At 42.7% G+C, this 22,753-nt stretch overlaps 1 protein-coding gene and 1 pseudogene across 3 annotated transcripts in view; both read right to left on the reverse strand.

Moving 5' to 3' along the window:
- Positions 1-609: 609 nt before the first annotated feature.
- ALG9 (ALG9 alpha-1,2-mannosyltransferase) overlaps positions 610-22,753 on the reverse strand; it is a 111,689-nt gene continuing 89,545 nt past the window's right edge. For all 3 annotated transcript variants that reach the window (XM_061144561.1, XM_061144579.1, XM_061144569.1), the window contains exons 15-16: positions 4,470-4,588; positions 610-4,184 (exon numbers count right to left, since the gene is read on the reverse strand). In XM_061144561.1, the coding sequence (XP_061000544.1) occupies positions 4,147-4,184; positions 4,470-4,588 (157 nt within the window). In that variant the 3' untranslated portion in view covers positions 610-4,146. The remainder of the gene's footprint in view (positions 4,185-4,469; positions 4,589-22,753) is intronic.
- On the reverse strand, positions 8,952-9,058 carry LOC133064938 (small nucleolar RNA SNORA40; annotated as a pseudogene).

Consider the following 22,753-nt stretch of genomic DNA (forward strand, 5'->3'; position numbering starts at 1 on the left):
GAATGTTAGATATGACTAGATCCCATTTCTATGAAGACTCTCATACTTTAGCCACCTGATGTGAATAGCCGACTCATTGGAAAAGACCCTGATGCAGGGAAAGACTGAAGGCAGAAGGAGAAGAGGGTGACAGAGGATGAGCTGGTTGGAAGACATCACTAATTCGGTGGATATGAACTTGGGCAAACTCTGGGAGATGGTGAGGGACAGAGGAGCCTGGAGTGCTGCAGTCCATGGGGTCACAAAGAGTCGGACACCATTTGGCCAGGTGAACAACAAACAATGGCAGATTCTCAAAGTCCAGAGATTCTTAATTCAAAAACGTAACGTGGATTCAGAAACTCTCTTGTAGGCACAATGTTGATACACTGGGTAGTTAGTTCCCACTGTGCTTGGTTTTAAAACTAATCCTCACTGGGTTTCCCAATGGCTTCTCCCCAGTTTTCAGAATAAACACACTAGGTTGGTTGGTCTGCAGAGGGCAAGTCTCTACACTGCAGGGTGAAAGTGCGGGTGATGGAAGGAGCTGAGCTCCTTCAGTTTCCAATCTCCACCAAAGATTTAAAAGCTAAAAGCAAAAGAGAAAATACCACCTTAAGAAAAGGAAAATCAAACTGCCAAGATTTATTTAACTTTCTTTCACAGAAAATACAAGTACGTAATGTAAACACTGACATGTGAAATAAAGTCCAAGCATCAGGAAGACAAATGACCTGAACAACACGCTTGCTTCAACATTGCAGTGCTTCCTGATTTCACTTGCAGCAGGAATCACATGATTATACAGATTACATATTGGAAAAATTAAAGGCAACATCCATTGAGATTTACCAAAACATGAGAGAGCCTCTGAAACTCAACAATGCCATATGGAAGTCAGAGCTCTCTGATGCAAAAAAAAAAAAAAAAAGAAAGAAAGCTGAGCACATGTCCATTTATCTGTTTACCCAAGGTGTTTAATGTAGGAGCCTAAGAAATTAACACATGAGTTTTATTTGCCGGTGGAGGCAAAGATTAAATGACCCCTCTTTTCCCTCTTCAGAGAAAATGAAATTAACCAAATTTAAAGCAGAGCTGCTCAACACTGGCCAGAAGACGGCACCATCACAGTGAATTATTTCAATAAATCCCACAAAATGCAAAACACAATAAAAGATTTCCATTTGTGCTCTGCCCAAATGGTCAATCCAGATCTAAGGCTGTAGGATCACATGGGGTGTTCCTTCCCCAAAATCCAAACTAGAAAAAGATGACCCAAATAAGTGGTTGGGATCAAGAACCACCTTGATTTAAAACAGATAATCTGTTTCTGAACTTTAATTCAGTAATAAAGGGTGCAGTCTTTACTCTTCTGTTATTATCTCAAGAGATTAAAATGAGTGGTCTTTCTTATCATATGACACCCACCAGTTGACAGGTCCACTTTGATAACAGATGCTACTACACAGGTTGGTTCAGTAAAGGAACTCAGCATTGTAAGATCTGGAGATCAGGGAGCCAGCCCTGGAACTGCCAATATATCTACTTCCTATTCTTGCCCGGAACATCCCATGGAGAGAGGAGCCTGGCAGGCTACAGTCCATGGGGTTGCAAGAGTTGGACACGACTTAGCAACTAAATCAACACCACCTACTTCCTCACTCACCTCCATAATCAAAGATTACCACCAATAATCTGTAGCCCATTATTCCTTGACAGTCAACAAACAATGGAGAAAAAAGGACTTCAGATACTTTATCTTCATGCTGATCACTCAGTCTCTGGAGGAGAAATGCTACTTGCTCCAGGTGTTTTGAGATACTTTCCCAGGCAAAGCTAACCTCCCTGTATTGCTGAGGTGGAGATGTTTTAGTGTGATTATAAGCCATGTGAAAAATACCTTCACAACAAATACCACTCATTTTTATGTAACTTATCCATAGAATTTGGCACAGTGTTCTGCAATTTCTTGTGCTCTCACTAAAGATGTTTGTAGAACAGAGAAAACCAAATAAGGTTTTAAAGAGATAGGAACTGACATTCCCAAGGAATATCAATCATGACATTTTTTTGTGCTATGTTAAGTTCTTGCTCAGCAGGCTGTTTTTTCTTTTTTTCAAACCTGCAAGATGATATAACAGATCAGCATTGTACTACTCTGATTAGAAAAAAGCCGCTCATCGTTGACCTCCATTACTGCACTTTCTCATTTACTTCTGCAGAAAAAGAGAGCTCTAGCCACTGTGAGGGGGCTTCCCTATAGCTCAGATGGTAAAGAATCTGTCTGCAATGCAGAAGACCCAGGTTTGATCCCTGGGTCAGGAAGATCCCCTGGAGAAGGGAATGGCAACCCACTCCAGTCCTCTTGCCTGGAAAATTCCATGGACAAAGGAGCCTGGCGGGCTACAGTCCACCGGGTCGCAAGGAGTCGGACACGACTGAGCGACTAACGCTAACAGCCACTGTGAAGGACAGTTTACCATTACTGCAAGTATGGCAAGACATTTCACTAAAAATTCTCTATCCTGTAGTCAGACTATATGTGCCAATATTTACCTTGGAAAACAGGAATCGAGTGTTGAAAATTAAATGCCAGGAATCCTTAAAGCAGTCAGTGGGACCCGAGTTTATGTTCCCTCCCCAAGGAGGGAACTGTTCTATGAGATCTAGACCCATTGCCTCACTAGTGCTCCACCCCACCCCATATATATTCCTTCAGAGTGGACCCCAATGAGGAGACTCTTTAAACATAACTGGCTGTTTCTTTTCTTGTCACTTCTTTTCTCCTCTCTTAGGATCAGTTCCTACTGAAAATCGCTTCTCTTTGAAAAATGAAAGATGGAAACTCTGAAAAATTAATGCATCTTATCTGCAGATTCTAAACATAATTACCCTTAGGGAAATAAGGCACTATAATGTGACCCCAGCCTGACCACAGGAATGGAAATGGAACTGATTTTGGACCCTGTATGGCTGCACAGAAGCTTGACTTCCAAACGTGAGCACTGCTCTCCTGCCACAGGCCAAGCTGCATGCTAGAGCGCTGCTGCGATGGTCAGACCCACAGGCAGGCCAGAGGCTCCAAAGAACTGAGAAACCCAGATAACATTCTTCCTTAAACATAGAAAGTGATGTTATCAATCAGGTCTCTGGCCAACCTCATCATTCTTTCAAGTAATGTTTTCATAGTCAAGTGAAGAGTATGGACAAGCGCTAGATGAGAAGTTAGGCAACCCAGGTTGTGGTACGAATGCTACTATTATTGGCCGGGTGGCCTTGGGCAAGTCACCGTACCTTCCTCTGCTCCCTGCCCTCCAGTCTTAAGTTTCTTCATCTGTAAAATGGGGATAAAACCACTTGCCTTGTCTACCTCACGTCATGACTGCGTGGATTGAATAAGATAATGTGAAAGTGCTTTGTAAACTATGAAATACTGTGTGTGAAGGCAAAGTGAAATATATACTTATATTCTAATTAAGTCTTTATCGTTGCCTATTTGACTAGAGGTTTCCCATGCAGGATGTGCTTTGCAATAGAGAGACTCAAAAATAGATGCCATAAATATACACTGGTCTTTTTCACTAGGGTTGTTTAAAAAAAAGGGAGAGTCTTAATTTCCTCAGAAATAGTCTCAGAATAAATTAGTTTAAAATGTGATGTCATTCAAATCCACCAACTGATAGAATTAATCTTCTCCACGTATGTCCTATACAGTTATAGTCTGGTCTGTTGATATCTTTACAGAGGGAAGTCTTGAATTCAAGAAAGCATGCTAAAACTGAAAAAAAAAACCAAAAAGCAAAAAACACCAAACTCTCATAGTTATAGCTTGTTGTAAAGGATTTAAATGAAAACAAGAGGCATCCTATATAAAGAAATTAAGCCACAGTTCCTCAAATGGTTGCCTTTTTCCTGAGATATCTCCAGGACAAGGTTCTATCCTGTGAAGTGCTTTAGAAAAGCTTAGTCTTGCTGGAGGTGAAAGGACATGTAGGTTGGCAACTAGGCTGTGCTCATTTTCGGCACTAGGGTTTGAATGAGAAGGTCTACTAGGAGCTGCCGGGGAGCTTGGGTGGAGCAGCTCACCCGGCCCCAGGGAGGCCAGTTCTTGGATACCAGGCCAGAGTGTGGAGAACAGCTCAACACTGCCATCCCATCCCAGGATTTTCAGTTCTTCCTCAAAGTTGGTTCTGCTCTTCTCCGGTCTAGTAAATAATCGAACAGAAGAAAAACAATGAGATGTGGAGCAGCGTATCTACCCGGACTGCAGGGCCTGTCTCCATCTAGCTGACAAGGTGTACATGCAGAGCAGACACAGGCAAGGAGCGAGCGTGACTGACTCTGACCAGCCCAAAGCACCCAGACTCCAGCATTCGTGTCACACGGCCTTTATTACACACGTTACGAGCGATGGCTTGAAGGGCGTCCTGTCAGTGGAATCCCCAGTGAACAGGATGGGTGTCCTCTGGGACCACAGGCACGGTGCTAACCTCCGCTCTTCTTTCTGGTCTGCTTTGCTTTCCGGGGTTTGAGGATGGTGTAGTTTGCATACACTGTATACTGATCTGACAGGAAGGGAACGTAGAATGCCCGCAACAACTTTGAAGATCTGAAAGACAAGAGAGAAAAAAAGACAGAATCTTATCATTTGAGAGAAGTTACTCATGGTATTGAAAATGATTAAAGGAAATGAATAAAATGCTATGGTAAGGATTATATTTTATATAAGCCGTGCTTAGCTACTAGATCTTGATAAAAGACTTAATCAAAACCAAGTACTGGGACTTCTCTGGTGGTCCAGTGGTAAAGAACACACCTTTTATTGCAGGGGACATGGGTTCGAGCCCTGCTCAGGGAACTAAGGTCCCACATGTCTAGGAGTAGCTAAGCCTATGCGCCACAACGAAGACCCAGAACAGCCTAAAGAAAAAAAGACCAAGTACCTTCTTGCCTGAACTCAAACAACAGTCTTGGTAGTCTCACTAATAAGCCACAGGATATCCTTCAGAAGAGCTCTAGGTCTGCGTTAGAATTTGCCATTGAAAAGTTCTAAATCAATCAAAGAAATGTTATTATGGAAATAAATTCTTAACACCTTAAGAGTTTGTGTACCCCAGAGACTGCAGAGATGCCAAAGGCTCAAATGATCCTGACTCCACCTCTAAGTTTTCCTAGAGAGGTGAAGAAAAAACTATGTCCTTGGCTTCCTGTGCATACTGTTTTGGCGATTCTCAAGTCAAAGACAGAGTTCAGTCTTTTCATACTCTTTATACTTTTCTCTTTATACTGAAATATAGATAGGAATAGCTAAAACCCTGAATGTCTCACTAATTTCTAAAGAATATGAAAAATATCTCACATTTATTGAATACCTAGCATTGAACAAGCCCTGGGGAAAGTGCTTACACTTTCTAAGGTACTATTTAATCCATACAATAAACCTATGAGGAAAGTGATATCACTTCGATTTTATAGATGGGAAAGTGAGACACATAGATTAAGTAGCTTGAGCAGGGTCCCACAGTAAGTGATAAAGCCCTCATTCACATTCAGATTTGATTCCAGACTCTGCACTCTTACCACTCTGGTTTATCCTGCATCCCAGGAAACAGGCTAACACGATTCATCACTTCCTAGAAAAAGTGGCACTGATAGTTTTAAATTCTATATGCAGTATTACTTCTTGACTACGATTTCTGAGTCAAAAAAACCAAAAGTTGGCCCAGAAACTGCCAACCTAAATGAGGTAGCTGAAGGGTGTTCCCCTGCCAGTCCTTTTCCAGACTCTCAGCTTGTAAATGTCATGTGAACGTGGCATTTGTACTGGCAGCCCACTTCTGAGTTTGGCAGACTCCCGCAATGCCTGCACACAATGATACCCTGCTTGGCATGCACACCTCTTAGAGATCCTTCCCAACTGGGATGCTGGCTGTGCTCTGCGCACAACAGACACTCACTTCACTTCAACAGCTAACAGCTCAAGGGCTTTGATAGAGAAAAGAGGCTTAGAAGAGAGACACTCAAGATAAAGCAGGGCCTCTGCAAAGAAACGAACAGGAGGAGGAAGCACCTACCTCAGTCAAAAAGAAGCTAATTTTTCTCCTTTTTGTCCATGCTGCACAGATAAGGCGAAGGTCAGGACAGAAAGCTGTAAGCTGGAGCAAACTCCTGCAGGCTTCAGCGTAGTAAAGAAAGGCTAAACTGAATTAAGCATCATTTCCATTCCAGGCGACTCCATGCTAAAAGCTTCACTAATACAGTCAGTACCTATTTCCAGGCAACTCATTCCTTGGTATAACATTAGGTCCACTGGGCCCAATTTTACTTTTTTTACTTTCTTTTTGGAATGGTTCCTTACTACTTGGGAGGATCATTATTTTGTAATTTTATTCTTCTTGGAGTCTTTCAAAGAAGAAAGGAAAATTATATTTATTTTCAAAAATAGAATAAAACTCATTCTATCATGTAACTACCATATAGGTCCATTACAACCTTTTATAAAATTTAAACTATATTAAAGAATCTTAGTGGTCTTTTTTCCCTCTACATCTTGCATTATTTACAACTATGCTTAAAAAAAAAAAAGACAAATGATAAGAAAAAGAATGATGACATTCCCAAAAAGGATTATGCAAAAATGATATAATTACATTATCCTTCCATATTTTCACTGCATTGTTCAAAGTGTGCATCATCTTTCAATAAGGTACAAAAGATTTGTGACACTATCTTTGCAGCCTGCATTTAGCTTTAATTGAGCACAGCTGAGAGTTCAGAATTTAAAAATTTCCTGTCCATAATGCCAATGAGAAGAAAATCAACAGAGGAAGACAATTCACAATTAGACAAATCAGAAGATGAATGCAGAGACAGCAGCACTCAAGACTCTAATGACGATAGCATATGTGTGTGTGTGTGCGCGCGCGCATGTGTGTGTGTGCGCGTGTGTGTGTGTGCTCAGTCATATCCGACTCTTTGCGACCCCACGGACTGTAGCCTGCCAGTCTCCTCTGTCCATGAAATTTTCCAGGCAAGAATACTGGAGTGGGTTGCCATTCCCTTCTCCAGGGGATCTCCCTGATCCAAGGATTGAACCCAGGTCTCCTGCATTGCAGGCAGATTCTTTACCCTTTTTTCTGAGCCACCAGAGAAGTCTATTTCAGGTATACATATTCAAAAGCAGAAAAATATGTAATAAAGATTGGGGTTGCTACATTCAAATTCTTGTAAAGATTTCAAATGATGTTTTTTAAAACTATCCTTTCATTATTACTTTTATGTCATTTATAAAATAATTAAAAAATATGAAAACAAAAGGGGTTATAGGCCCTTTTACAGGCCAAGACAGCACATGGTGAAGACAGGACAGTATGTGGTGAAGACAGGACAGTACGTGGTGATGACTATTTCTATGCCGACTCCTTGGTCACGCCAGGGAATTCTAAAAGAGAGCATTTCAGAAAACCATACAGGGTGATACATGGGATATGTTATCATAAAAAATACTGACCTCCCTAAAATAGAAGAAGGGTCACTATGTATTACTGCTGAATGCAAAAGGCAAGCTGAAACAAAGGTAAAAGAATAATAGAGACTGGGACAAAATACTTACCACATACATAACAGAGGAAGGGCATCTAAAATATATAAATTATCTATCTATCTATCTACCTATCTATATGGGCTGGGCTTCCCTGGTGGCTCAGATGGTGAAGAATCTGCCTGCAATGCAGGAGACCCAGGTTTGATCCCTGGGTCAAGAAGATCCCCTGGAGAAGGGAACGGTAACCCATTCCAGGATTCTTGCCTGGAGAATTCCATGGACAGGGGAGCCGGGTGGGCTACAGTCCATGGGGTCACAGAGTTGGACATGACTGAGCAAGTAACATGTCCTGGGGCTTCCTGGGTGGCGCAATGTTAAAGAATCCACCTGCCAATGCAGGAGACACAAGACACAGGTTCGATCCCTGGGTCAGGAAGATCCCCTGGAGAAGGAAATGGCAACCCACTCCAGTATTCTTGCTTACTGGACTGCAATAGCCATGTGAAATGATGTTCAATTTTACTAGTAATCAGGAAAATGTAAATCTAGATATAATTTTTCAATAATCAGGTTTGCAAAAGCTGAGAAGTCTGACAGCATCAAACACTGGGGAGGAATGAGGAAACTGATACTGCCAGTAAAAGTGGAAACCTGCAAGAACCACTTGGAGAGGCAGTTTTAACAATACCAATAAAACAAAAATTATGCTGTCTCTATGATATAGCACATGATTTTCATTTTGTACTCTGCACCATAATGTTTTTTTTTTAAACAACTACTTTGTTTACCATTTGTCACAATAGAAAAATTCAAACATAAGCAAAAGTAGGTGAGATATTTCACTTGTAATAATTTTTAAAGCTATGACAAACCTAGACAGCGTATTTTTTTTTTACTTTCTGCACAAAGGTTTCTTTTTATTCATAACATAGGCAAAGTTATTTAAGTCAATAAATTTTTAAGGATTTTCACACGTCCTGATTCCTTTCCACTGCCAGTCACCATAGTTCCTCCAAAGTTGTCATCTTCAAGGCAGCCCTTACAAAAAGTTCTGCTCAATCCACAGCTGTGATGCCTGTAATCTTTAAGATCCAATTTCCTCAAGCAGTTCACTATAGGATCCTGTTTAGGGTCAGGAGATGGGATGTCTGGTTCTCTAAAAGCTTATAAAGTTCAAATCATATTAATTCCTAAATTATCACACCCTAAAACTTGACAGAGATCATTGGGATATGCCAATACCTTTGGAAAATCCAGACACTGTATTCCGAAGATAAAAGCCTAAAAAAAGGAGCCCATCTTTGTTTGTTTTTTGTCAACATTAAAACTGAGTACTAGGATCAACACAGCTGGTAATTTAAAAGCGTATTTAACTTTATAGCCCTGGAAGCAATCTTTATGCTCATCAATACACACCCATTTTATGGATCATGTTCCTTCTTATCTGTATCAAAACTCATACTGAACAATGAGTTGTGGGTTGCAAAAGAGGACTTACTTTCGCACTTGTCTTAGACAGCGTATTAAAAAAGAGACATTACTTTGCTGACAAAGGTCCATATTGTCAAAGCTATGGCTTTTCCAGTAGTTATGTATGGATGTGAGAATTGGACCATAAAGAAGGCTGAGCACCAAAGAATTCATGCTTTCGAACTGTGGTGTTGGAGAAGACTCTTGAGAGTTCCCTGGACTGCAAGGAGATCCAACCAGTCAATCCTAAAGGAAATCAACCCTGAATATTCATTGGAAGCAGGGATGCTCAAGCTAAGCTCCAACAATTTGGCCATCTGATACAAAGAGCTGACTCATTAGAAAAGACCATGATGCTGGGGAAGACTGAAGGCAGGAGGAGAAGGGGATGACAGAGGATGACACGGTTGGACGGCATCACCGACTCAACGGACATGATCTTGAGCAACTTCAGGGAGATGGTGAAGCACAGGGAAGCCTGGCATGCTATAGTCCATGGGGGTTACAAAGAGTGGGACATGACTGAGTGACTGAACTGAACTGAACTGAACTGAGACAATGTTTTAAATAGAGGAAACCTCAAATCCTTAAAATGAACAAACACAAAAACCGTATGTACTTGCTACGTGTAGAGCTTCGTGTGCTGGCCCTGAAGACACAAAAGCCCCTGTTCTCAAAGAAGCTAATAATCTACAGTTGGAAGAAACAGATTATGAGTGATATATAACTATAATATGTCTCTGTGTTAGTCGATCAGTTGTCCAACTCTTTGCGACCCCACCAGGCTCCTCTGTCCATGGAATCCTCCAGGCAAGAATACTGGACTGGTTAGCCATTCTCTTCTCCAGGGATCTTCCTAACCCACGGATTGAACCTGAGTCTCCTGCACTGGAGGCAGATTCTTTACCGTCTGAGCCACCAGGGCAGCCCAACTATAATATAGCACACACTAAATGCTAAATAGCTAATACAGAAGTTCAAAGTAATAATACACATATTCAGAAGAGAGGATAAACACTGAGGGTTGCGTAAGTGTGGAAGAAGCATTTATTATACATTATTTTATTTGACCCATTCAACATTCAAGGTACACTAAGCAAAAAAAAAAAACCCAAAAAACTTGCCCATCCATAACCAAACCTATAGGCATCTCAGATTAAATTCTTTGTCTACTCAGCAACAATTGGGAAGTGGCTTGAATAAAAATCCAGACTCTGCAGTGATCGACAAAGCAGCAGGAGATCTAGCCCTCACTAACCTGTCTCTCTTCACCTTGTGCCATGTCCTTCCCTGCCCACTACTCTCTCCCCACACCAGCCTGCTTTCAAGTTTCTCAAAGTTACAAGTTCTTTCCTACCCTCAATGATGATTTCAAAGTCCCATTGAATGTGTGGCTTGGAATAACCATCTTGCTAAGGACAAGCATGTATCTGACTCAGATACATCAAGAGACCCAAGAAGAACTGGGATTCTCCCATGCTTCCTCTGTGTGCAAGCATAAAAAATTTGGCATCATGGAGGCATTTCTAGTTAGGTCTGAACACAAAGCTATATTAAAGGTGAGAACTAAATATAAGGAAAAGTTAAGAAAAATTTATCATCCAAATTTGGTACTGGAAAAATCCTTGTTAGAAGATGAATCTTCCTTTCTCCTGCAGATTTTGTTTATGATTTTTAATTATCTGTCTTTAACATCTAAAGCCACAAATTTCTTCCAGTGGATGAATGAGTAAATAATCAACACAAACACTTCTGTGCTGGGATGGGAAGAGTCTGTGTTTTTGTTTTTTCTTTTTAACCAAAAGAGTAAGTTGGCTTGAATCCTTCACTTCTAATACTACGGCTGCTCTTCTAGATTGATTTCTTTCTCATCTGTAGCTTTACCAAATCAAGGACAACTGGGGCTGTTCAAATTATTATATGGTTGCTGGAAGAACAAATTAGTTATTTGCCTCTGTGAAAGAAGAGAGCAGTTGAGCATTGGAATAACATGCATACGCACACATTCATACACATGGAAACAAACATCAGACTGAATCACAAGCTAGAACCACACTAACGCGATCAAAACTTATGTAACAATGTCTGTAATAACGTAAAATGCCAAAGTACTGCCCTACAAAGCACAGGCAGCATAATTTAGAGAGGCGCAAAATGGACACTGAAGCACTTTGCCTCCCAGTGAGAAAATCACTCAGGCAATTCAAGGATGAAACAGACGTGGACAAAACAACTGCCTGAATAGCATAATTAGCCAACAGCTCAGAATGTTTTCTAATTCAATTATCAGCCCTATTTATCAGGGCTGAGGGGCACTCTGCTGTGGCGATTTCAATCTGCTCTTGCTGACGTCCGTGGAAGACCGCCTGCCAGTCCCTGACGTCACCAGTTCAACAGGCATGACGCAAATGCTGGGTCAATTTTTAATTTTAAAGAGAAACACCTTGTACTCTGGCTGTCTCATTATTTTTGTCTTGTCTCTCCATCCATTCATCCACCCATCCATCCAAACATTGCTTATTCCTGTGAACCTGTAGTCTGGGCTCCCTGCCAGTTCTCTTTCTTTTTCAAAGCTAGTTCCTTCTCTTTTCATTTTTGTCTCTGTCTCTTGTTCTCCTGCACTTAGTTCAGTGACAGACTTCCACAACCCTCAGAACAGAGCTGGCCTTTTAGAGAAATCTTCAGTTCTGAAGAGACTTTCACAGTTCCCTCAAGACTTACCCTTAGCCATGGTCAGTCCTGAGTCTCACATCAAGCAGTTTAAGAACTGCTCAGAAGGCTGGTAATGCAGCAAAATTGGGGCTGATCTTTAATATTCTTTAATAGAAAATGGGGTGAGAGACATTACCCTCATGAAAAGACAGCGGTAACACTTATCTCTTTTCCAAAGTAGAGAAATGGAGACAGGAGTTACATGCTATGTGTTCCTGTTCCCCGGGAATGCCAGGCCCTTGAAGACAGAACTTTATCTGACCAACCACTGTACTGCAGCTTTTCGAATAGGCTCAGGAGGCTTCAGTTCAAGACGGCCAAGGAGAAGGACATGTGCTCATCTCCTGTGAGAGCACCAAAATCACAACTAGCTGTTGAACCACCATTGACAGGAGGATGCTGGAACCCAACAAAAAAAGATATCCCACTTTGAAAGACAAAGAAGAAGCGGCAGAGAGAGATGGTAGGAGGGCCACAGTCACAATAAAACCAAATCTCATACCCACTGGGTGGGTGACCCACAAACTGGAGAACAAGAAATACCAAAGAAGTTCTCCCATGCTGTGAAGGTTCTGAATCCCATGTCAGTTTTTCCAGCCTGGGGACCTGACAAGGGGACTGGGAATCCCCAGGGAATCTGAATTTGAAGGCCAGCAGGACTTGATTATAGGACTTCCACAGGGCTGGGGAAAACAGACTCCAGTCTTGCAGGGCACAAACAAAATCTTGTGCGCACCAAGTCCCAGAGGAAAGGAGCACTGACCCCACAGGAGACTGAACAAAATTACCTGCTAGTGTTGGAGGGTCTCCTGTGGAGGCATGGATGGGCAGGGGCTCACCACAGGGACGGGGGCACTGGCAGCAGCAGACCTAGAAGGTCCCCCTTGGCGTTAGCCCTCTTGGAGGTTGCCATTAACCCAGCCATAGAGCCTGTAGACCCCAGGGCTGGATCACCTCAGGCCAAACAACTACCATGGAGGGAGTGTAACCCCAGCCTTCAGCAGATGAATAGATTAGAGCTTTACTGAGCAAGGCCCTGCCCACCAGAGCAAGACCCAGTTTTTCCCATTGCCAGTCCCTCTCATCAAGAAGATAACACAAGCCTCTCAGCCTCAGCCATCAGAGGGTGGACAGAAGAAGCAAGAAGCACAGTCTCACAGCAGCTGAACCAAAAATCATATTACAGAAAGCTAATCACAATGAAGCTCCAATACTTTGGCCACCTGATGGGAAGAACTGACTCATTAGAAAAGACTCTGATGCTGGGAAAGATTGAAGGCAGGAGAAGGGGACGACAGAGGATGAGATGGTTGGATGGCATCACTGACTCAATGGATATGAGTTTGAGCAGGCTATGAGAGATGGTGAAGGACAGGGAAGCCTGGCATGCTGTAGTCCACGGGGTTGCAAAGAGTCAGACATGACTGAGCGCTTGAAGAACAACAATAATCACAGTGAAAAAGCAGAAAGTTAAGTCCCAGATGAAGGGACAAGATAAAATCCCAGAAAAACAACTAAATGAAGTGGAGATAGGCAACTTTCCAGAAAAAGAATTCAGAATAATGATACTGAAGATGATCCAGGATCTCGGGAAAAGAATGGAGGCAAAGATTGAGAAGATGCAAGAAATGTTTACCAAAGACCTGGAAGAGCTAAAGAACAAACAAACGGAGATGAATAGTACACTAGAAGGAATCGATAGCAGAATAACTGAGGCAGAAGGACAGATAAATGACCTGGAGAACGGAATGGTGGAAATCATTGCCATAGAACAGAATATAGAAAAAAGAATGAAAAGAAATGAAGACAGCCCAAGAGACCTGGGCTCTGGGACAACATTAAACACACCCAACATTTGCATTATAGAGGTCCCAGAAGGAGAAGAGAGAGAGAAAGGACCTGAGAAAATATTTGCAGAGATAATAGCTGAACAATTTCCTGAAGATGGGAAAGGAAATAGTCAAGTCCAAGAAGCACAGAGAGTCCCAGGAAGGATAAACCCAAGGAGGAACACACAGAGACATACAGTAATCAAACCGACAAAAATTAAGGGCAGAGATAAAATATTAAAAACAAGGGAAAAATGACAAATAACATACAAGGGAACGCCCATCAGGCTATCAGCTGATTTCTCAATAGAAACTCTACAAGCCAGAAGGGAATGACATGATCTATTTAAAGTGATGAAAGGAAAGAACCTACAACCAAGAATACTCTACCTAGCAGGACTGTCCTTCAGATTTGATGGAGAAATCAAAAGCTTTCCAGCAATTAAAAGTTAACAGAATTCAGCACCACCAAACCAGGTTTACCACAAATGCTAAAGGAACTTCTTTAGGCAGGAGACGAGAAGGAAAAGACCTACAGAAAATAAACCCAAAACAAATAAGAAAGTGATAAAAGGATCATATATATCAATAATTACCTTAAATATAAATGGATTAAATGCCCCAACCAAAAGACATAGACTGGCTGGGCATTTAAAAATGTGTGCATGTATGCACTTCCACTTACCACATCACTCTGCTTGACCCCCTTCCCAAATTGTATGTAATTATTCTATATTGTTAGGTTAATTATGTTCCCATTATGGCTTGCAAATGTAATTCTTTTATTTTTTGTCTGGCTATTGATTGTGAAAAAACTGATAAACATCCTTTACTATTATGATTATGTAACTATTTCTCACTTAATACTATTGCATCATGATTGGTCAACAGAAAAATAATAGAATTCTATATTACCAAAACTACCATTTAATAGAAAACCTGTAATCACTTTTCAAAATCTAGACATGTATCAGAACTATCTTGGAGTTTTTTGAAAAATACAAATGCCCAGGTATTGCTTTTTTTCTCCAAAGCTCCAGATATGTTTCTAATGAGCAGCCATGCTTAAAAGCAACTGGACTATCTGATGATCTTTTACTTTTATCTAGCTTGTTTCACTTTTTCCATTTCAGTGCTCTCATTTCATTTAGTTTATATTTTCCAATTTCTCCATCTCTTCTTTTCTTTTTCGATGTTCTTTCTCAAGCCTATACCAAGTGTTGTAGAAAAGCTTTTGTATACATATATATATGTAAATAGAATGTATAATATATATATTTTAGAAAACTTATGACTTTTTGCCTAATTAAAATTATGACATTTTGATTCCACTGGCTTGACTTAGTATGAATAGAATGCAGGATTTCTAATTAAAAAAAAAATAGATATGCAACAAGCAACAAAGGTTAACTATAGCACAGGGAACTACAGTCAATATCTTGTAATAACCTATAATGGAAAATAATTTCAAAAATAATATATGTGTATCTGTATAACTGAATCACCTTGCTACGCACCTGAAACACTGAGTCAGCTATACTTCAATTATATATCTATATATATATCTATCTATATATATATATATATATTAAGAAAAAAGTAATGTGAAGCTCTTCTTCCTCTTCTCTTCCCAAACAATTCAGTCCTAAAGCCACTGGAGGGGCAGAGCAAAGTGGGAGTCTCTGGAGTGCACGTGGGGAATGGGACGCTGTGGTGGGATGTTAGCACACAAGTGAGATGCGGAGGGCATCCATATCAACAAAGAGGGCATTCTGTTTTTCCCTAAAAAGTTTTAATCTCTTTTTGGGTGGGAAGGAGGCCTCACATATCCAGGGTTTATAAAACAAAATATGGTATGAACTAGGTGAGAAATACCTGTAGGACACAAACTGTACAACACAAGTGGCCTAAATGTCAGTAAAACAGTAGCTGGGGGAGCTGACAGTGACTGGAGGAAGAGGAGAGACAGGACACAAGGCCATGGAGCATGTGGGAGACTCTGACAACGAGGAGCAAAGCGCTCACATCCATTACGATAGGACGCTTCATATCATCTTCTGGTTCCTACTTCCCTTATGGCCTCGTTTGTTACCCCCTCCAGCCTCTCATCGTGTACTCCAGAAACACAGAACTACTTGCACCCTGCCATTTCTTACCTAGCAAAGAGAATATTCATGCAAAAGGTCAAGAAACCAATCCAGGTTTCAGTTTACACAAAATTTGCTAAATCGTCATTACCCATGTGACCAGAATGACCCTGTTTTCAGAGGACATGTCCACAGACCCTGAACATTCAATGAACACATTCACGGTTTTGACTTTTCGGCAGCGACCTCCAAATCCACACTTTGTAACGACTTGGAAGCTTGCTGAGGCACAAACAGGAATCACGTCACTGCGAGACACGTGTACGGGGTGGATCATTTCACTGACGTGTGGCCTTGGCCAACCAGTATAACCTCTGGACAGTATAACCTCTTGACCAGTCACCTTTCACCAATATTCAGAATGAAGAGATTGAGAAAGAATTGGTATTAAGCAAGCGGTTATTTTCTGACCTTCAGTCCCACTACGTTTGCTGGAGAAAAGCTCATGAGCGGCCTTTTCCCATCTGATAGCTCCTGAGATGTTAGGTACCACGTGCTCCATCCACCTTCCCGTGGAGAAGACACCGAACGGGGTTCAGGAAGGGGGCCATCCCTACTCTCTGGACCCTCATCTGAGCTACTTCTCTGCGACAAACAGTAAGTGCGCTGGGGGCCACAGCAGGCTGACGGTCCTGGCAAGTTTTACAAAGGGGGAATAATGAGTATGCTTTGAAATAACTCAACAATCTTTTTTTTTTCCCAGCTTGAAAAAAAAAAAAGCCATCTATTATTTCTCTCAAAGCTGTGGCTGACTGATGGGCTTTCTGTTTCACCGAGCTTTGGCTGGCACGCTCATGGCCAGCCATGGGCTGTGGGCCTCAGGACTCCTGTGGGCTCCTCTCTGCACACAGTCTGTGGATTTTCTTAAGGGGTGGGGCCTGGGTCCTAAGAAGGAGCACTCCAGCAGACAAGAAATAGAAGCTACTCAGTGATCTTCATTTTACCAAATAAGGACATGTGATGGAGAAGGAAATTGGCAACCCACTCCAGTATTCTTGCCTGGAGAATCCCATGGACAGAGGAGCCTGGCAGACTACAGTCCATGGGGTTGCAAGAGTTGGACATGACTGAGCGCCTAAGCAGACAAGCACACACAAGGGCCTGAGAAGCTTCTGAAGAAATTCTTATTTCACCTTTTTCCTTTATGCAACATCAAATAAATTGATAAATATTTTCTAAGACCCTAATATGTGTTAGGAGTTGTGAGAGTCACCAAGAGATGTTCTAACTCTCAAGAAACTGAGAATACATGTCTCTGATGATGCCAGTTGCTTGGTCTAAGCTAGCAGAAAGCAGTGGCAGTTCTAAGACACTGTATATATGCATGCTTCAAGCCTGAGAGGCTCTTATATCATGGGCTTGAAGCTCAATCTGTTTCCAGAGAACTAACTTCACAACAAGGCAAAGTAGACCCTCTGAGCTTCGGAAAAAAAAAAAAAAAAGAAGGGTTTATTCTCCTGCAAATGTCAGAGACAGTGATTAAGCAATTGAAGAATACAATGGGCAAAACAGTGTGTTCTGAAGCCAAATCTAGCCTGAGGTAGTAGTGCTGCCAGGTGAAGGGTCGAAGGAAACCATCTGGGGAGAAGGAAACGGGGACAGCTCCAGACTGGAAAAGAAAGAGAAAGTGTAGGAGAACAATGAGGAGTTAAGGAATCACAAAAGTATCAAAACTCTGACGGCTTTTCCCTTACAGTTTCTCAGTATTCTTGGCCAAGAAAAAAGAGCGGAAGGCACCACTGTGACTGATGTGCGGCGAACAGACAAGAGCACTTCAGTCACGGGTTAGGAGGGAGATCCAATTCCACTGAGAGGATCTGAACGCCATGTGAAGCATGTCCAACTGTTGGCCCGGAGCCAAACTCTGCCAGGGGGTGCAGTTTCCCTTTCCACCTGGGGAGCAAGAAGCTGTAGATGGGAACAGCCTGCTGGACTATTTTGGGCGCCATATGTCTCTTCTGCAAGACATCGCCTTCAAAAAAGTTTTTTTTCCCCCCAGAATTGTCTAATTTGGATGAAGAACAGCATCAAAAAAGCAGTGATGTTTTAAAAACATGTCCATAAATTCTTTGACACTCTTCCCATCAACAGGGGAAGTCTAATTCCTCTCCCCTTGACCATGGGCTATTAGACTGGCTTGCTTTCAATGAAAAGAATGAGGTGGGAGTGATACTGTGTGAATTCCAAGGCTAGGTCATAAAAGCTACACCGCTCTTGAGATTCTAGCTCCTGGAAGCCAGCCACCATGCTATGAGGAAGCACAGGCCACATGGAGAAGCCACGTTAGGTGTTTTGGCCAAGAGTCCCAGCTGAGAGCTAACCAGTAGCCAGCATCCACTGTTAGATGTGTGGGAAAGCCCTTGAGGGGCTTCCCAGGTGGTGCTAGTGGTAAAGAACCTGCCTGCCAATGAAGGAGACTTAAGAGACGCAAATTTGATCCCTGGGTTGGGAAGATCCCCTGGAGGAGGGCATGACAACCCACTCCAGTATTCTTGCCTGGAGAATCCCATGAACAGAAAAGCTTGGCAGGCTGCAGCCCTCAGGGTCACACAGAGTTGGACACGACTGAAGCAGCTTAACAAGCACGCACACATGCAAAGCCTTTGAAATGCCCCCGTGCCAACCACCATCTGATAGCCAGAGCATAAGAACCCTGAGAAGCTGAAGAATGGCCCACTGGGCCCAGTGAGTCCCCAGAACCATGAGATAAAAAATAATAAGTTACTGCTGCCCTTGTGGTGTTGCAGTCCCTTGGACTGCAAGGAGATCCAACCAGTCCATCCTGAAGGAGATAAGTCCTGGGTGTTCATTGGAAGGACTGATGCTGAAGCTGAAACTCCAATATTTTGGCCACCTGATGCAAAGAGTTGACTCATTGGAAAAGACCCTGATACTGGGAGGGATTGGGGGCAGGAGGAGAAGGGGACGACAGAGGATGAGATGGCTCGATGGCATCACCGACTCGATGGGCATGAGTTTGAGTAAACTCCGGGAGTTTGTGATGGACAGGGAGGCCTGGCGTGCTGCGATTCATGGTGTCGCAAAGAGTCGGACATGACATGAGCGACTGAACTGAACTTAATACCATTAAGTTTGGGATGCAGCAATAACTGGGACAAGAGTTTACAATTAGTTTTCACTTCACAATGATTTTCCAATGGTCTTCTTATCTTTCAGAAACAAACAGCTCTGCCTATGTTGGGGTTAGGGTTGGGACATGATGGCTGCTAACGACGAGACAATGACACAGAACCAAACAGGATTCGGGTACCATGGCCTCATAGCTGCTGGATTCACTTCCTGGATGCTAAAAGGAAAGTAACAGTCTCAGCTGAAAGCCTCCATGAGGATCCTGCGCTGGACACCGAAAGAACACAAGCGTCAGGTGCTCTCACCGCAACCCCCACCTGGCTCTACAGAAATCCACTGAAGAGTAAAGGCCCCTCTCCTGCCACGCCAGCTGAAGACGCCACATTCTGACTCTTCGCTTGCATCTACCTGTAATTATACATTGGGCAGGGCTTTGAAATCCTACCCTACTAAGTGCCCCCAAATTATCTCACATCCCTCGTCAGGCAAGCCTAAAATTCAGTTGGATGAGGCCAATAGGTTCCCAAATGGAGAAGAATAAAATATCACGATCCAAAAATCAAAGGTGAAGGCAAAGGCAGTAAAACAGAAGGGACCTACAATGAAGGAGGAAGAAGTGGGTGGAAAGGGGCTGCAAAGCAGTGACTGGGCCTCCCGACTTGTTTCTAAAGCTACAAACAGGCTCTGCTGCTCAGGAGGCCAACTCCAACACCCTGGAGAGGCATTTCCCACCAGACTCCCTCAGCCAAACACTCTCACCACCCTTAGAAAGGAACCCACCATCCAGCTGAATTATTGCAACAGTCTCCCTTCACTCCTCTCTGGGGAATCTCAGAGTAACCATTACATCCACCCACTTGTCCAGCTATTTTATACAAGTAGCCATTAAATCATGCTTCAAAGAAAGAAAGGAAACAAAAAAATCCGCTCATTTTAGAAAGTATGTAATATGAGATGTCCATAGAGTGACAAATGTGTCTGGTTTAAAATTGATATGTCAACGAGTTTCGCCCCTGTATCTTGGAAGTTTGATAAACGCTAATAATATTAGCCAGACACAGACACAGCAAACTCAGGGAGAGGCAGTTGCAGCTCTGGTACCAGTTACCAGAGACTAGAAAATGGTTATCAAGATCTTGTGCCTGATGGAGGGGACACATGTAGACCTATGACTAATTCATACTGCTATAGGGCAAAAACCATCACAATACTGTAAAGTAATTATGCTACAAGTAAAATTTAAAAATTAAATAAAAATCTTATGTCTAGATCTTCTCTCCAACTAATGTGGTCTGGCCTCTCCAGTCCTCTGATAAAGCAAAGAAGCCTAACAGGAAGAGCATGGGTGGGCATCTGGGCGGCCCTTCTCCCAGACAGGTTTATGACGTTCAGCCCTCTTTGTGAGTCCTTCTCCAACAGTCCAACAGGAAACTCTGCTTATCTTCCAACAATTTCAACAGCAAATATGCCTCTTTACATATTCATAGATATTTAGAATTCCTAAATTTGCGCCAGTCACAGTACTGTCCTAATAATTTTAGGTTGCTTCCCCTGGGGTTGAGTCTCCCCTGGCACACACTCAAGAGTATGATTTTTCTACGTGCTGGTACCGTCTTCAAACTAGCCTCACCACTTCCCTTTCAGACAGCTAAGGCCCAAGCCAGGCTATGGCACCAAGGAACGTCTGAAAATTAAATCAAATAAGTAACCTACAGGCAAATCTGATGGTAAACACGGACTGACCATAACCACGTGCTCTGCTCTCCAATTCTGCTTTCTGGGATAAGCTCTTATATTCCAGTCACATTACAACAGGATGACCACCTAGCTCAACTCGCCCAGGGCAGGCCCCCTTCTACTTTCAAAAGTGTTCTCATTTGGATAATATATTACAGATCACTCTAACTAAAACCAAATTTAAATCAAAGAGGTAAATGAAGCTTTCCTCTATGGACCCTCCAGTCCCCTCATTTAACAGGCTTCTTTTACTTTTTCCACTTGTGCTCATGATTTCTTCTCCTTGAATTACAGATATGACTCTGCCCTCTTTACCACGAATACAAATCCTTTTTCTTGTACTCTTCAGCTAAGCACCGCCTCCTCCAGGAGGACTTCCTAGTACACTATAACCTCCACAGAGCTCTCCTTTCTCTGAAGTTTTAGCACACCACCCAGCACCTTCTATGGTCTTAATGTCTTCTCTGGAGGCTCAGATGGTAGAGAATCTGCCTGCAGTGCAGGAGACCCAGGTTTGATCTTTGGGTCAGGAAGATCCCCTGGAGAAGGGAATGGCTACCCACTCCAGGATTCTTGCCTGGAGAATCCCATAGACAGAGGAGCCTGGTAGGCTACAGTCCATGGGGTCACAGAGTCAGACACAACTGAGTGACTAACACTTTCACATGGTCTTAATACTATTTTCAAGGTGTTTATGTGTAACTACAAAAAGTAAAAGTGAAGTCCCTCAGTCGTGTCCGACTCTTTGCAATCCCATGGACTATAGACCCCAAGGCTCCTCCGTCCATGGGATTTTCCAGGCAAGAATACTGGAGTGGGTTGCCATTTCCTTCTCCAGGGGAATCTTCCTGATCCAGGGATCGAACTCCAGTCTACCATATTGCAGGTAGACTCATTTTTTTTCACCATCTGAGCCACCAGGGAATCCCTACAAAATATTACAAAAGGAACTACAAAAGTTGTAAATTATTCAAAGTTAAAAATCTATGTCTAATTGCTTCTTTCATAATCCCTAAATAATCTAGTGCTGTGACAAGAACATTATAGCTTTTAAATAAATATTTTCTGATTTCCAAACCTGCTTAACCAGCTGGCTTCATGACATAAAAGCAGACTCCAGGGGCGTCTTCCTGACAACTCCTTCTCTCTGAGCACCCTGTACTTTTAAAGTACCTAACAGGGCTGTAATTCTAGACTGATCTAGATGGTTATTTATTTAATGCCAGCCTCCCCATTATACTGTAGGGCTCAAGAGGACAGGGAATTTGTGTTCACCGTCATATACACTTAAGATCCATCACAGTTTCTGGCAGTGTTCAAAACTACCTGCTGATTAAATGGATGTCAGATGGCTAGAAAGACAGAGATGGATAAAGGAAGGGAAAAAGTGATCTCAAAGTGAACTCTAAAGAAAGCAGATTTATATTTCAGGAGCTTGGGCTTCCCTGGTGGCTCAGTGGTAAAGAATCTGCTTGCCAGTGCAGGAGACACGGGTTTGATCCCCGGCCTGGGAAGATCCCACGTGCCACAGAGCAGCTAAGTTCCGTGTCACCACCACTGAGCCTGTGCTCTAGAGCCTGGCAGCTGTAACTCCTGAGCCCACACGCCGCAACTGCCGGAGCCTGTGCTCCGCAAGAGAAGCCACTGCACTGAGAAGCCTGCACACGGCAACTGGAGAGCGGCCCCCACTCGCCGCAACTAGAGAAAAGCCCTCGCAGCAACAAAGACCCAGCACAGCCACAAATAAACAAAAATTTTTTTAAATTAAAAACTAAAAAAAAAATAAATTTCAGGGACTTAAACATTTGAGAAACTAACCTGCTTACATTTCTAAAAAGACCATGTGGTGGTATGTCACAGGCTTATGAAAACCCTTCCTCAGGAAGAGCTAGGTAACAGCTAGGCCTGCGGCCCACCTGATCTAGGGTCTAAGACACGAGTGACTATTACACGTGGATGGTGACATTCTCCTCCTTGTTACATAAATTGCTCAAGTACAAAAACCATTGTTTCATGAAGACAGAGGAAACATAATAGCCCCATTCGAGAGGCTCAAAGACATGCCTGGGTCGCGTTCTCAAGGGCATTTCATGCACCACCTCAGAGGGGTATCTCTGAGGCACACCACAATACAGCCCGACTTAACTGGCCCAAAGTCAGCAACATGAGATGTCACAGTGCGGACAGTTACACATTGCTGTGGCAAAGGGCGCGGGAAGATCCTGCTGCTTTTGCAGTTGGGTCAG

Source organism: Dama dama, chromosome 1, assembly GCF_033118175.1.
Source record: "Dama dama isolate Ldn47 chromosome 1, ASM3311817v1, whole genome shotgun sequence".
NCBI classification, from domain to species: domain Eukaryota; kingdom Metazoa; phylum Chordata; class Mammalia; order Artiodactyla; family Cervidae; genus Dama; species Dama dama.